At 41.6% G+C, this 16,595-nt stretch overlaps 1 protein-coding gene across 10 annotated transcripts in view; it reads left to right on the top strand.

Moving 5' to 3' along the window:
- The window catches only part of slco4a1 (solute carrier organic anion transporter family, member 4A1), a 229,844-nt gene that overhangs the window by 135,712 nt on the left and 77,537 nt on the right, over positions 1-16,595 (top strand). For all 10 annotated transcript variants that reach the window (XM_073061927.1, XM_073061931.1, XM_073061925.1 and 7 more), the window contains one exon: positions 12,969-13,827. In XM_073061927.1, coding sequence (XP_072918028.1) covers positions 13,095-13,827 — 733 coding nt within the window. In that variant the 5' untranslated portion in view covers positions 12,969-13,094. The remainder of the gene's footprint in view (positions 1-12,968; positions 13,828-16,595) is intronic.

Genomic DNA, 16,595 nt, shown 5'->3' with positions numbered 1-16,595 from the left:
TGATTGAAAGATGCAATTTCGTGTGGGGGTGGGGGTTTATGGCAAAGTTGGGGTGGAGAGGATGTTTCAAAGTTCAGAGGAAATTTATTTTCAAAGTACAAATGCATCACCATATACAAACCTGGGATTCATTTTCTTGTAGGATACTTAGTAAATCCAAGAAGCATAATAGAAACAGTGGAAGATCACACTTAACAGGGTGGACAAACAACCAATGTGCAAAAGGCAGAAAAAACTGGACAAGTACAAAAGAAAAAAATTATAGTAAATAATTAAACAATAAATATTGAGAACATGAGATGAAGAGTCTTTGAAAGTGAGTCCATAGATTGTGGAAACAGTTCAATGAAGAGGGAAGTGAAGTGAAGTTATCCCCACTCATTCAAGAGTCTGATAGTTGAGGGGTAATAATTGTTCCTGAATCTAGTAGTGTGAGTCCTGAGGATACTGTACCTTCTTCCTGATGGCTGATATTTGCTCGTGTGTTTAGAAAGGGAGCTTACTTTGAGCAGCTGAAATTGAGTCTTTGAAAATTTCTGCCGATAGAGTGGCAAGAGTCTTTGATTTTTTGGGGGGTGAGGTGCCCAATTCTTGATTTGGCGGTGAAAGGTGAGTTGGTAGGAATGAGGGTACAACCGGATTTTAATGAAAGACAGACCAGTCAGGTGATGTGTTTATTGTCACATGCATATGGTGAAGAACAGGTGCACAAAACCCTTGCAGCAGCATTACAGACGCATACAGTAATGTACACGATGGTATAAATGAAAGACTATGCAAAGCAAGACAATCATGCAAAAGAAAACCACAAGCATGCTTAAGCAGTCCAAGTGCTGACTGTTCCTGCATCACGTCTGTATGTGGAATATGTATTCTTTTAAAACTTCCAGGCAATATTAAAGCTTTCCTTCCTAGACTTTATAATGAAAATGACAAAGACATTAACAGTTGAAATCTGTGCTTTAGCTTTATTCAAGATTGTTTATTGTCATCCTTCAATGCTTGTGTGTAATAGAGAGCAAAATGATTTTTACTTCAGATCTAATGGATTTAGCATTTGCTGTTAAGAGTTGTATATTAACACAATTTGAATTTTCTGTAAAAAAAAAATCAAACTTGAATGGATTGTCTATGTGGAAAATTTTCAGTCCAGATTTTACAAATTACCAATTTTTAAAACTTGGATATAGGGAAATGTTGAGTTGTGTAGCACTTTATTTCTTGGGAGCATAGAAGAATGAGTGAAGATTTGATAGGGTTGCGAGAGTCCAGAACTAGAGGTCACTGGCACAAGATAAGAGGGGGAGATTTAAAAGAGATTGGGCAGGAAACCACTTTGCACAAAGAGTAAGCGCTTGGAATGAGCTTCCAGAAGGTGTGTTTGAGGTTGTTGCCATGCAGTGTTTAAGAAGCTTTTGGGATAGGATTCAAGGTTTACAGGCCAAATGCGAGGCACTGGGACTAGCAGAAAGGATGCTGTGATCAGCATTGACTAGTTGAACCAAAGGCTCTTTTTCCTTGCTCTATGACTGTCCCCTGAAGGAGGTGACAGTGATACTTGCATTCTTTTATGCAGCTCTCTTTTATGGAGTAAAATTGAAAATATTGTATTGGATGAGTGCTTCAGTGCCCAACTCTGTTTTCAATTTGAAATGTACTTCTTGCCAAGTATTTGTATTGTGTTTCCCACAATTTCTTTATCCAACCCATTGTACAGAGTAATTCAAGGATAAATTATACAGACTTTCTGAACTTAACATACAGAAATCTCTTTGCCAACCTCTATTGACAGGTTCTATGTTTTATATCATATTTTTTAAAAGAAAATTCTTAATTTGGAGTGGCAAGACCTTCCCATTTACAACATACAGCTAATTTTTTCTTCATTCTTGGTGCGATTATCTGTATCCTGCGGTTTTTGCCTTTTAGCACCATATCCAACCTAAAGGAGGTTATAAAGCAAACAGTAAATTAGCTCTAGGAAAAGAAATTGTTCAAACTTTTGGACAACAGACTTTCATCAGTCAGGAAAAAATCAGAAAAGAAATCAGTTCTAAGTTCCGGAGAATGGAGGGGAAGGGGCCTGTGATAGCGAGGAGTCATAGAGAGAATAAATGATGCCGGTGATGGTGGTGTCAACTGTACAATTGTGTGCAAAGCATTTCTGCAGGAGGTAAATGGCGTGTGGTGGGGGAGAGAACAATCAAATCTGACATGCAAGGAGAGAACAAAAGACTGTTGAACGCTGGGCATGTTAGACTAAAATTGTTGAATTCAGGCTTAAAAAGCAGAAAGCCAAGAAGGTGAGTTGCTGTTCCACAAGTTCATTTTGAATTTTGTTCAGATCAACATAGGAGGCCCTAGAGAGATTGGAAGTGGGGTGGAAAGTTGAATGGCAGGTGACTGGATCATTCTTGAGCAGCAGCACTATTCACTTCAGTTATTTTTCTCTCTCTCTAACATGTAACACCGTTTCAGCTCACAAACCTCAAACATATAATGTTCACCCTATCTCAGTACATGTGCGATCTTAAACTAATTCTGTCGTGGTTTCTCGTGCCCCACAAACGACCAGGAGACGCAGAAGATTCTTCAACAAGTATTAAACTTTAATTTGCAAATCAAAGCTGAGACAGTCATTGAGCTGATTGCCCACCGATCCTTGGACATAGCATTTTTTATAGCAATCTCCTGGTTTGTTGCATTAGCATATGCAATCGGTCTACAATTGCGTATCACAAGTACGTCCGTTTCTATTGTTTCTACCCACTGATTTAATCATGTTCTAATCTACATCTCTTAGCTACCTCATTAACACACCTTGTCTTCTACATTCTTAAGATTTCATTCTCCTACAGAATTGGATACATGCATAGCAAATAGCAAGTTTCAAAGCTGACTACATAGTTTTGGTTACGCAGCAAATAATGCAACTTTTATACTCCAATATATCCCCCCTTTGAGACCCAGAGGGTCTCACAAAGAGAAAGAAGACTAAGAGTCTGCGCACAAAAGCCCCAATAAACTCAAGCACTTATTCCCAAATCTCGGGTTAAACTATAATTTACTGCGCCAAGACAAAGTATTCTCTCCCTGTTACCCTGGGCCGCTGTCCCTCTGTACCTGAGACGGAAAAAGACTCAGAAGCCCTTACAATCTACTCCCACATTGTCGTTTTGCTCTTGTTCATCCTGCAGGTGTTGTAGGCTGTAACGATACATTTTCTGTGTTTCTTTCTCCACTAAGCTTGCTTCAGTAATTGCCACGAGCATTGGAAATTGTTTGGTTGCAGCACACACTACAAGAGACTTGAGACAAGGAAGAAAACAGCACAGCACAAGCGCACAGCTCAACAATATAATACTGACAGTTATTGCTATTTTAGTCAGCCATGCTCCCCATCCTCCGAGTCTACTTTCCAACCAATCAAAGAACTGATGTTCAAATCCTGCATTCTGTTTGACCTCCGTCCGCAGATTCTTTAATTTATTCATTGCTCTGGTGAAAGATCCTTCTGGGCTAGTATTGTTCGGTATGAAAGTGCAGCATTGTTCTCCAAACATTACACACACACCCCCTTTTTCTGCCAAAAGCCAATCCAGTACTTGTCTGTTTTGCCACGCCACCCTGCTAGTTGCATCTAGCTGTTGCCCTAAGCAGAGGTGTCGAACTCAATTGCACATGGGGCCAAAACTCAAAGCGCACTTTAGGTCGCGGGCCGAACAGGATAAACATTTATTGAACACACTAAAACTAAACATTTTTTGAACATAAATATGAATAAAAACAGACAGGAATATTATTCCAGAAAAAATAAACTAAAACTTTAAATAACTTAAATATTTTGCTCTCCATAAAAATATCTCCTGTCAGTATTATACAAGTTAGAAATATGAGCATGCTGCAAAAAAACCCTGAAAATATAAATAAAACTTGTGCTTTTCAGCAAAAGTTAAAACAACAACAAATCAAAACACTCAGTTTTCTTTGCTCTTATGCCGTTTTGTCAGAGCTGGATGCTTGGCATCTTTTCTTGGCAATAAGTTCGTTTAGGTTTGGTGTAAGGTTCTGTGTTGTGGAGATTCTCAGGATGGACTGCAGGTGTTCATCAGTGAGACGACTCCTGTGTGATGTTTTGTTAATCTTCATCACTGAGAAAAGCTTCTCACACAGATATGTGCTACCAAACATGCACAAGGTTCGAGCCACATGTAGACGGAGCTGAGGCATTGCTTCAGGAATGGAGCGAATAAACTGTACAGGCCCTGCAGTATCGTACTTTGCCTTTAGTGTCCCATTACACTCCAGCTTTGACTTCAGAATAGCGTTGTATACAGCAACAGACGCTTGACGCGGGAATGTTCCCGGGTAGCCTATCGGCAGCTGTTGCGCTGCGTTATGGGATCTGTAGTTTGTGTGTTATCAGCGCTTCATATCGCCGGGCCATTAATAATTAAAATAATAGATCTATCTAAAATGATCTCGCGGGCCGGATATAATTGTATGTCGGGCCGGATATGGCCCGCGGGCCTTGTGTTTGACACCTATGCCCTATAACAAGAGCCATCTACGAACAGAACCTTTTTATCTGCATCCTCTAGTGGTTCTGACCGTAAATCTGCTCTCAATTTGGCAAATGCCATTGTCTTCCCTACACAATCATGGGGTTCTCCTTCATAGTCCAAAGGGACAAAATCGGCTATATTACTGGTAGTGCATCTCTGTATAGTTATATCTGGAAATGTCAATAGCATCTGATACGCTGCTATCCTGGCTGGCGTCAGCACAAATTTCCCTCTTTCCAGCAATTCTGTTACTTTGTGGTGTGTGTACAGAGTCACAGGATAGCCCAGGGTTACAGATGATGCCTTTCCATATGCATAGTACAGCGCCGCCAATCCCTGATAACAGGGTGGATACCCCTGAGCCACCTCATCTAGTCTCGTACTGTAGTATGCTATCGGCTGCTTTGCTTTTCCTGTGCTTGTCTCCTGTGTTAGAACCACTGTGACATAACCCTCCTGTCAGTTGGATACATACAAATGAAAAACCTTCTCGTAGTCAGGCAAAGCTAATGCTGGTGCTGACTGCAATTCCTGCTTAATAGTATTGAAAGCTATCTCCGCCTCTCCATTCCACTGTAGGCCGTTCTTCAAATTGGTATGTCCTGCTTCTTTCATTATCTTTCTCAAAAGTGCCACAATCTCAGCATATTCTCCTATCCAATCTGAGCTGTACCCTGCCATTCCCAAAAACGTCATCATCTGCCCTACAGTCTGGGGTTTTGGGGCCTTAGTTATTGCCTCAATCTGATCTGGTGCTATCGCCTTCACTCCCTTGGATATTACCCTGCCTAAGTATTCCACTTGCTGCGTGCAAAATTGCAGTTTCTTTTTGGATACTTTATGTCCTCCGTGTGCCAGCTTCTCTAACAGAGTTATAGTGTCCTGCTCACACTGTTCCTTACTGTGGGAGCAAATCAACAGGTCATCCACATACTGTAACAATGTACTTTCCAATGGCATGCCCTCTAGGTCTGCCTTCAATACCTGATTAAAAACATGTGGTGAATGTTTAAATCCTTGCGGCATTCTGGTATAGGTATACTGAGCACCTCTGTAAGTAAATGCAAACAGATACTGACACTGGTCAGCCAGAGGAATGCTGAAGAAAGCCGAACACAAATCAATCACTGAAAAGTAACTTGCTTCTGGTGGAACATTAGTCAAAAGCATGTGTGGGTTGGGGACTACCGCTGGCCAGTCCTCTACCACATCATTTACCGCTCGCAAATCATGCACCAATCTCCACTTAGATTTATCTGCTTTTAAGACCGGCAGCAACGGGGTATTGCATGGACTGTTTGTTCTTTTAAGCACTCCTATTTCAAGCAACCCCTGCACTGTCGATGCTATTCCCTCTTCTGCTTCTGGTCTTAGAGGGTATTGTGGTCTCCTGGGTGGAATTGCTCCCCTTTTTAGCCTTATTTCCACCGGACTAGCTGTTTTTATTTTCCCTACGTCCGTGTCATGCTGTGACCACAGAATAGACGGCAACTCATCTAACCTTCTATCTTTCTGCTGGCCTCTTTCCTTTCCCAGCAATGGCATGTGTGGTTGGGGAGTTATTTCGACCTCTCTCACTGTCCCTACCATATCTACACTTACCATTATTTTAATGCAATTGTTGTCTTCTGATATCCACACCTCTGGCGTGATTTTCCTCCACACTGTTATGGTTTCTGCACTCTTAACTAAGGGTCCTAAGTCTTTAGACTGATATCCCTTGTTTACCAACAACGTTACGTGGGGCGCAGCCTCCGGTATCCTGTACCATTTTTCTAAAAAGGTGTTCCACTTAACTTGTAAAGCTGCCCCTTGCTTTCCAATTATCACAGGTTACCCTTCCAGGTGCTGTTGGGTACATGCCTCCAGGTGCCATCTCTCCTCTAACTCCCTGTTCTGAGTCTCGTCAAAAATCGCTGTACAATGTAGCTCAGATTTGGGTATTACCGCCCTGGGTAATATAGCCTGCACGCCCTTTTTCCATTTCTCCCAGGTTTCCTGAATCTGATCTGCAATGTCTCCTATCCAAAAGACATTAGCCTTCTTGTCTTCTCGCACTATCAATTGAGCCCCTGCTCTTTCCACACTCAGCCCATTTCTGGTGCATTCTAATTTTAATTTGTTTCAATAAGGCATCTCTGCCTAACAAATTAATTGGAGTTCCTTTAAATACTAGCACTGGCAAAACAATTCCTTTATTTCCCATTCTCAACTGCACTGGAGCCGTGCACTGTGTCAACTATGTTTTCCCCGAGAACCCTACCGTCTTAATAAACTTTCCTGACATGGGAAGGTGAAGGGCATACTGTGGCTGTACACAAGTGTACATGGCTCCAGTATCTATCATCATTGGTGTCAGTTGCCCTTCTGACATAACCTGAACAATGGGTTCCTCGTCTGCCTCCCTTGTTATCATTGGGTAATGTCCCTTCCCACTCGAGTTCTCGGGGCACCCCAATACCTCACATAGGGGTTCACAGGTCCGCTTGGGCCTGTGGGGGCTGGTCCTTGGCTAAACTTTAGTTCCCTTCTTATCGGTTCCTGCTGGTGTGTGACAGGTCATGGTGTATATGGACAATCTCTTCTCATGTGACCTGGCTGATTACATCCCCAGCACAATCTCTCTACCTCTCTTTCCCCGTTTCCTCACTGGTCCCCTCTGCCCATAGCTCCTCTGTCCCCCTCCTTGGGACTTCCAGTCCTGTCTGGGCTGTTTGAATTCAGTCTGTTCCTGATAGGGCGTTTGTGGGAATGCTCCTCCAAAGTCGTTGATTATTGGCATGGGGTTTTCCGGCCCTTGTCTTACAGTATGATCGGTTCCTCCATATAGCGGTGCTTCATCCAGTTCGATGGCTGTACTCGGACCGGTGGTTGCTGGCAGCATCTTTTTGCTTTTCTCTTTTTCCTTCTTTTTGAGTTCTTCGAGCTGCATTTGTATTAACTTTCTTTGCACCTCTTCCTGCTGCTCAGCCAACTTTTGCTTGTCTTTCCAGTATTTCTCAACCGCATGGACTACGTGGTCTCTAAATTCTTGTGGGGTCATTGACGTCAGCCCAACCACTTCCTCCAGTTTGGATTTTACTTGCGGAGGCATTGCATCCAAAATGCTATGTCGGAACAGTGTGGTGATAAATAAGCTATTTTCCACCTCTTGCTCAGTCTCCAGTCTCCACCTTTTCAATTGGTTTTCTACGTAGGCTGCTGGGTTTTCAGTGTCTCCTAGTGGATCCCCCTTTAAGGCTTTGGGGTCCACTTTGGGTGGATAAAGCTTCCTGAGGGCTTGCCATACCCTCTGCCTCACTCTGTCAAACCCGTCTCCATCAGTTCTCGGGTCGTTTGAGTTTACTATGCCAGCCATTTCCATTAGTTTGTTAAATTTGGAGGTTCCCATCCACCTTATCAATAGTGCCTTCAAATCTCCCATAGCCAATAATCGTCCCGCCATTTCTTCTTCAAAGGCTCTAATCCATTTCCCTGCTCCTTCATGTAGATTGGGCAGAGTGTTTTTCAGCCCTTCTAGGTCCTGGGATCCCCAAGGGATGTACTGCACTTGTCCTGATCCTTTAACTAACAACGGCATCATTCTTCCTCCTTCTTCCCACCTGCCCTGGCTCTCCTTCTCGCCTGACTCCCCATCTGTCTCAGGGTATGTCTTTACTGCCTCCCACACAAATGTCTCCGGGGTCCTCTTCTTCCCTCGATCTCCCTGTGGAGTCCTTCCTTTCTGTCTTGATTCAATACTTGGTTGGCCCCTGGAGTATTTTTCGCATCTCCTCTGGCAATCCCCTCTCAGTAACTTATCTGGCTCTCTCTCTACTTCCGCAAGTCGCTCCCCGACCGCCTCCTTCTGCTCTTCTAGGCTTCTGCCTCCTACCTCTTCCCCACAAATTCTCGCATCCTCTCTCTCTCCACTTAACTCTTGCTCCTCCAATGAGTCACCTTCTCTTTCTTCCTGTCCGTGTCTGTACACCTGTACATCCTCATGATCCTTACTCGTGCTTGATTCCCTTCTCTCTTGTGTTTCTCCAAGCCTCTCATCTCCTATCTTTTTTCCACTTCCTCTTGAATGCCTCATCTCTTCCCGCCCTGATCAGCCACTTTCTTTTCTAGTCTGTTTATTTCTATGGTATAACCGATACTCCTCATACTCCTTTTCCTCTCTCAAGTATTTCATCCGTTCAATCCCTTCTTCCATTTCTCTCTGTGCCTGTTCCACCTTTATCCTTTCTGCCTGTATCTCCTTCCATATCGCCGCTTTTTCCTTCTCGTATTGTTTTTTTTCCTCCTCATTATCCCAAACTTGTACTTCTCCCTGCATGTTTACTGTTCCCGTCAGCAGGGGGCACTGATTAGGGGTTCCTTCCTCATTATAGGGAGGGGGCTTTTCTGTTTCTTTCGCATCCGGGTACGAAGCCGAGGCCAGCTTCTCTCCATACCCTTCTCTCTCTTTAACAGGCTGTTTCTCCAGCACCTTAGTGTCTTCTTCGCTTGTAATCAATATTCTACCTGTCCTCCTCAGCCTTTCTCCCTCTGTTCTGAAGAGTTTTAGCACTTCCATTTCTCGTTCTCTTTTTTGCCCTCTTTTCTTAGATTTATCTTTTGGTTTGTAATTTTTAATTAGTCCCTCCATTTCTTCGGACAAACTTACATCAAACATTCCTTCTCTTGGCCACTTTGTGACCAGGTTTTTGGTTCTTTTTTCCAATTTTTCTGAAGTTTTTGTGATCTCATATTTATTTACCGAGTTTTTTTGCTCAGAATCTCTACTGCCGTTCCTTTACCTGTCATGTTGTTCTCGCTTTTTAAGGTATTTCAGAGATTCACAGTTCGTTTACTGGATAATATTATTTACTCTAATTCTATGCCTAGTCTATTCTGTTCTGCCCGTACAGACCTCTATTCAGAGCGGTACCCACAGAACTTGCTCTTTGCACCTCGTCTATTCAGACCCTTATCTCTTAAGGTGGTATCCACGAGGATTTTCTCTATTTTCCTTTCCCTGCCCGTTCAGCTCTTCGTTTCATACTAAGCGGTACCCACAGGAATTTACCAACACCACGTGGACTTTTTCTTAACTTAACTTCTTATTAACTTATTTGTACTTACCCTCACTGCAGTGTTCTTGATCAATCCTCTGAGCCTCCTGTTAACCCCCAATTCTGCCAGATTCTTTGGACCGGAGAGACCCTTCGTCAGTGGTTCCACACTTCTGAGACTCCAAGACCTCCCCAAAGCCAACAGAATTCTTAGTCCAAATTGTCGCAAAAAGCGCTTACCTTTTGTTTGGGTGCACCCTTAATTCTGTTAGCCTTGTGGGGGTCCCTAGAGGACTGGGAAGCGTTCCCAATCTGCCGTTTCCTTTTCTGCGGGTCTCTTCCGGTCCTGCCGCAGTCGCCAATTTTGTCGTGGTTTCTCGTGCCCCACAAACGACCAGGAGACGCAGAAGATTCTTCAAGAAATATTAAACTTTAATTTGCAAATCAAAGCTGAGACAGTCATTGAGCTAGTCGCTGATTGCCCACTGAACCTTGGACATAGCATTTTTTATATAGCAATCTCCTGGTTTAGTTGCATTAGCATATGTAATCGGTCTACGATTGCACATCACAAGTACATCCGCCATTATTGTTTCTACCCATTGACTTAATCATGTTCTAATCGACATCTCTTAGCTACCTCTCATTAACACACCATTGTCTTCTACATTCAATTGGATACATGCATAGCAAATGGCAAACTCAGACTACATAATCCACATCTCTTAGCTACCTCTCATTAACACACCATTGTCTTCTACATTCTTAAGATTTCATTCTCCTACAGAATTGGATACATGCATAGCAAATAGCAAGTTTCAAAGCTGACTACATAGTTTTGGTTAAACAGCAAATAATGCAATTTTTATACTCCAATAATTCCAGCATCACCAATAAACACTGTTTCGCTCTCTGGAGAAGAAAAATCTCAGAGTTGTATACTGCATAGATACATAGATAATAAAAGAATCTTTGATCCTTTGATTTAATGTTAGAGTCCATGCAACATATTCCAGCTGGTAACACTTCTCTGTTCCCAGTAAGTACCCAAGGGTGAATGACTGTTCATAACCGTAATATTGTACTTAAATCTTGAATGAGCTTCTGAACTCAAGGCTACATCATCACCAAGTTTGCATTATTCCATCTCTGGAGCATTACACAACTCGACCTCAGTTTTAGTTTTAATGCTGCTGAATCCTTCATTCCTTTGAGACAGCTATACTTGACTACTCCAATGCCCTACTGACTGATTTCTCATTCTGTCATCTTGAGTTTATCCCAAACTCTAGTTTCTATCTTCAAAGTTCAAAGTCAATTTATTATCAAAGTACTCCTACGTCACTGCATATTATCCTGAGATTCATTTTCTTACAGGCATTCGCAGCAGAGCAAAGAAATACATTAGAAACAATGAAAAACTACACACAAAAACCGATGAGAAAGCAATGTATAAAAGAAGACAAACTGTGCAAATACAAAAGTAAATAATAAATTATACCAAGAGCATGAGTTGTAGAGTTCTTGAAAGTGAATCCCTAGGTTGCGTTCAGTGGTTACTTCAGTTTTGTGGTGAGAAGTTCAGTTTTGAGGGGAGTAAATTTGTCCACGCTGGTTCAGTAAGACTGATGGTTGATTGGTAATCATTGTTGCTGAACCTGGTGGTGCAGAACCTAAGGCTCCTCTACCTTCATCCCAATGGCAGCAGTGAGAAGAGAGCATGGCCTGGGCCTTGCACCTCGTTCCTCCTGTGCTCGCAGGCCTGTGTGGGCAACCGCTCCAGGAAGAGCTGAGCTTTAAAATTCTTGCAGCTGCCTTTAATTAACATCATGCCCTCCTCTCTGCCCATCTCGGCGATCTCCCAGGTAGACCACCAAAGCACATACAATTACTGGTCAGTATATTGCAAGAAAGATATGCTAGCACTAGACGAGTTACATGACTAAATTATCAGGAGTAGAGTTTAAATAGGCTGTGACTGTTTTATTACTGCAGAGTGAATTTGATTTAACTGATGTATAAAATTTTAATCAAACGAGTCCAAGTGCATAAGAACGATCAGTTCTGTAATCAGAGCTCGATAGCATAGCTATGGTACGGTAGAGTAGCAGTTATAATTACTGTGCCAGTGACCGGATTCAATTCCTACTGCTGTCTGCAAGGAGTATGTACATTCTCCCCATGACCAAATAGGTTTCCTCCAGGCTCTCTGGTTTCCTTTCACATTCCAGAGACAGGGATAGTAAGTTAATGGGTAACAAGGTGTGATTGGGCAGCACCAGCTCATTGGGCCAGAAGGGCCTGTTACCAAGTTGTATCTCTTTTAAAATAAATAAATACATTGGAAAAGTTGTTAACAATAAGAATTTGAGGGAAGTCATTTTCCCTATGTTCAAAGTTAGAAGTAAATTTTATTATTGAAGTACATCTATGTCACCATATACAACCCTGAGATTCATTTTCTAATGGGCATACACAGCAAATCTTTTGAATCGTAACTATAACAGGATGGGATGATAGTGGTTTGCAATATGCAAAACAAAGGCAGAAACTCTCAGTGCATTTAAATTGTAATTGATTTAAGTATTTCATTTGCAAAACTCCGGGTTGTGAGCTGGAAAACAGGAGAAGGCTGCTTAGGGCTTCTCCAGCTAATGTGTTTGTGATAGGCTGAATAGTGATCTCCTGCACTGCAAATGCTCGTAAAGATTTATAACCTCCTCCAATTTGCCCCTCCTCCATTTTAATAACTCTAGCTTTCAGATTCCCAGACATTGAAACTTCTGTCTTAAATCTGTCTGTTTTATTGCTTGAATCTTGCCATTTTGACTAGCTTTTATTTACCTGGACTAAATTACGTGAAGCATCTGTGCTTGTTTGGAACCCCTTTTTTGCGATTATATATTCAGAATGTCAGCAGTGCCATCCCTAGTTCTCCTGTTGGTCATCCCGGTTGGCACTGTGGACTTCTCAACTTAAGGATGGTATTTCCAAATCAAGCACCTTGATCAGTCAAGATCAAGTAACAAATGCAGGCTTTTTTTTTTCTCCATCAGGGAATTGCAGGCCAGTTTTGATTCTCCCCCCCCCCCCACCCCCAACAACATTGTTTTTAATTTATTCATTCTGATCTCAAGTTATTGGACCACTTAAATACACTTTACCTCATAAATTTTCTTACTGTTCTGTTAAGTACAAAATATAAAATAGAATGATTTACAGTTTTAGGGGGCAATATAGAAATTTCATATAAGGGTTTAAAAGTGGATGTTGAAGTGATAACAGCCATGCATTGTGATGTTGCCTCTCTGTGCTTTGACTTACTGTATATAACATGGATGATAGTAATTGCTTATTTCTTCTGCAGAGTGAAACAAATAATCCTGAAGACATGGTGCGAGACTGTATGATGGACTGCTAAATCAGAAGAGATAATTCTCTTTACCTTCACTTACTGAAATATTGTGGAAGAGGTTTTGGACTAAGACGGAAGATGTCGAATCATTTAGCAGGAGATGCTTCGTTCAGCTCCCGGCAGGAACTGCTGAACCTAAATGATCCTTGCTTGAGCACCAATAATTTAGAGATTCCGAGTGATCGAGTAACCACTGAGAAAATAAAGTGCAATGGGACGAAAGTATACAGTGATTCTCACCAACACACATCACACCAGAGCACTCCAGAAAATGAGTGTGGCTGGGGTTTGTTCAAGCCCAAGTATCTGCAGGTTTTCAACACGCCAATAGGAATACTCGTCTTCCTCTGTTTTGCTTCCTTTCTCCAAGGAATGATTGTAAATGGATTTATCAATACTGTAATTACTTCAATTGAACGGAGGTTTGATCTACAGAGCTACCACAGTGGATTGATTGCCAGCTCTTATGATATAGCAGCATGCATCTGCCTGCTTTTCGTCAGCTACTTTGGGGGCAGTGGTCACAAGCCACGATGGCTCGGCTGGGGGGTACTAATCATGGGGTTGGGGTCACTGGTGTTTTCTCTGCCTCACTTTTTTACTAGTGCTTATGACTTAACAGAGGATTCTGGTTTGTGCAACAACAGTCGGTCTACACAGCGTCATGAAGGTGCGTCGAGCTATTCCGACTTCAGGTTTCTGTTCATGTTTGGACAGTTTCTCCATGGCATTGGAGCAACCCCGCTCTACACTCTGGGAGTGACCTATCTCGATGAAAATGTCATGTCAAATCATGCTCCGGTTTACATAGGTGAGTTTCTGGAGATGTGGCAATGTATGGTGTTAAAGTGCTAGAGATGTGGATGTCATTACAATGAATGTGAGAATCGAGCTTAGGGACTATTCTGGTGACTATCTTTGTCCCAGTCAGGGATGAATGAAAACTGATATCTGCTTGCAGAAGGAAATAAATACACAGAGAATGTCCTTGTCATGTTCTGCCACAGTAACATCAGCAGATGCACCACTTATCTTCCACCTAATTTCTGCCAAGGTTAAGATGGCAGACCTGGAAGAACCCTAAAGGTGTTGCTAGCAGTTCTGCAAATGAAGTGAAGACTCAGCTATAGATCATATCAAACTTAACAATATACCTGTAAATTTAAACCACACTTGTGGAATACCAGGGATGGCAGAAAAGTGTGGATTCAACAAATACTTGATTGTTAATATTGCAGGTTTACAAAGATTTGTATTTAAATAGTTTAGACCATTAGACTTAACAATTGGAGAACAAGCCATTGCAACCACCTAAAATCTCATGGACCTTGCTTTGGAATATGCTAATACAGCTGATAGTGTTCCTTAAAACTGCATAATTCTGCTTGCTTCCACACGTAGAAATCATATCAGTAATTCATAATATCTGCAGGCAGATCTGCATTACCAAACCAAAGCCCATGCAAGAACATTCCTTTTCACAATTCTTTTCTGGAGGAAGACGTAATCAAAGCAGATTGCTGAAATTGATGGCAATGTTTTTAAAAAATGCATTTTTTTCTGTTTGAAGATGGATTATTGGTAGCAATACTGAGCTATCTTCTTTAGCTAGGTTTTCATTCAGATTAAAGAAATGTGTTTGAGTGTGTTCATTTACGGCACATGACTGCTCTAAAGTCTACTTATTGCCAATGGAAACAAACGTTTGACTCTTGGAAAGAAAATCTATTTGTAATCACACTGAAATATTTGAACACCACGTGGGTGGTACTCCCTTGTGCATGATAAATACCAATCTGCTGTATTCCACAGTTGGTACAAACTAAATTTGATTCCAAATAAATCAAGTTATTCCCTGAATTGAGAAGCTCAATCATATTGAATCAAAAATAATTTATTTTTCTGGCTTTAAATAAGTAAATAAAGAACAATATAATTTCAAAGTCACAATGCTCCATAACTCTGGTTATTTTCCACTGGATCATTTACAAAAATTTCAATGCTGAGTGCTTTCATCACATTTTCTATTCTTGCCCAGTAGTTATTATTTGCTTTGTTCTCTTCCATTATTTGTAGCACAATGTGAATTTATTAAAAGGACTTTGCTACTGAAAATATAACCTTAACATTCCAGTTGCACTCCTTCTTGACTTCAATCTCAACATTTGGCCAATAACAGTTATAAACACAGATTTTTTTTAATCATCCATAACCTTTTCCATTGCCCACCTGTGCAACTGTATTATTTGAATTATGAAACTGAATATTGCTATCCAGGTCTATTTATTGAAATACAGTGCAGAATAAGCTCTTCCAGCTCTTCAATCCTCTCCGCCCTGCAGTCGATTTAATTTTGGCTGAACCATGGGACAACTTACAGTGACCAATCACCCTACCAACCAGTATGCCTTTGGAATATGGGAGGAAATCCATGTGGTCACGTGGAGAACATACAAACTATTTACCTGCAGTGGGGGAAATTGAACTCAGATCACCTGAACTGAAAAAGTGTTGGCTTTCATCCATTTTTCTTATTTGCACTAAACCTTTGATTCCCATCCAAAAGATTACTCAATGTAAATGTATGTTTTGTTTCTTTCCCCATTTTTAGATCTGTAATTCAAAATAGCTTTGAATGTAATAATGTATATCCTCCAGCTGAGGCTCCGATATGGCAGAAAGTACACTGTAGTTATTCCCCCTTTAACACAAAAGTTTAATTCTATTACATAACCACAAAAGATTGTGCTTTTGTTGCTCTCATTTCTTTGTTATCTACAGTCAAAAATCAGCTCAGAAAGCTTAATGCTGTCATCTAACTCAATCTTACAATCTACTACAAAGCATCATGTATAGCTGATATGTATTAGAGCCAGTGTTTTGATATTAGAGATGTTCGTGTGTGTGTATATCTGGAAACAAACTCAGGCCAGGAAATTACTCGTGGAACAAACCTGAAAACCCTCTCTATCATAGCCAATTCTTGTTCCAATTTCCTACAAATCTTTTGTACTGCTGTTTTGTATGAACTAACAGTGGAAATCCCCATAAAACAATTGGGACATCTGCATCAGGTGTACCGATTAGCTGCTACTCGGAGGACATTTCAAGGAAGTACAGCTCGATGGCCTTCGGCTCATACAGGAAACTGAGGAGGTGATGGATAGGAACTGCAGGTTGGTGTTCATTCCTAAGTTGCAAGAGGCAGGTACCTGATTGACTATCAGAATGGGAAATGAAATGAGCAGCCAGTGCAAAGTGCCCCTACGGCTGTTCCCCTCAATAATATGTATACCACTTTGGATACTGTTTGGGGGAGTGGGGGGAAGCTTCAGGGGACTGGGGAAAGCTTCAGCGACTGGGTCTCTGAATTGAGTCTGGCTCCGTGGTTCAGAATGGAAGGGTGGAGAAGAGGAGTGCAGTAGTGATTGGGGATTCCATCAGGATGGAAGACACAAGATTCTATTGATGAGATAGAGGCACTCAGATGGTATGTTTCCTGCTAGGTCTCTGATCAGGTCCCCAGCATTCTAAAGGGTGAGGGTGAGCAGCCCGAAGCCGTGGTATGTATTCGCACCA

This window comes from Hemitrygon akajei, chromosome 11 (assembly GCF_048418815.1).
Source record: "Hemitrygon akajei chromosome 11, sHemAka1.3, whole genome shotgun sequence".
Taxonomy (NCBI): domain Eukaryota; kingdom Metazoa; phylum Chordata; class Chondrichthyes; order Myliobatiformes; family Dasyatidae; genus Hemitrygon; species Hemitrygon akajei.
The sequence above is the reverse complement of the archived record's forward strand: the minus strand, read 5'-3'. Positions and strand labels throughout refer to the sequence as shown.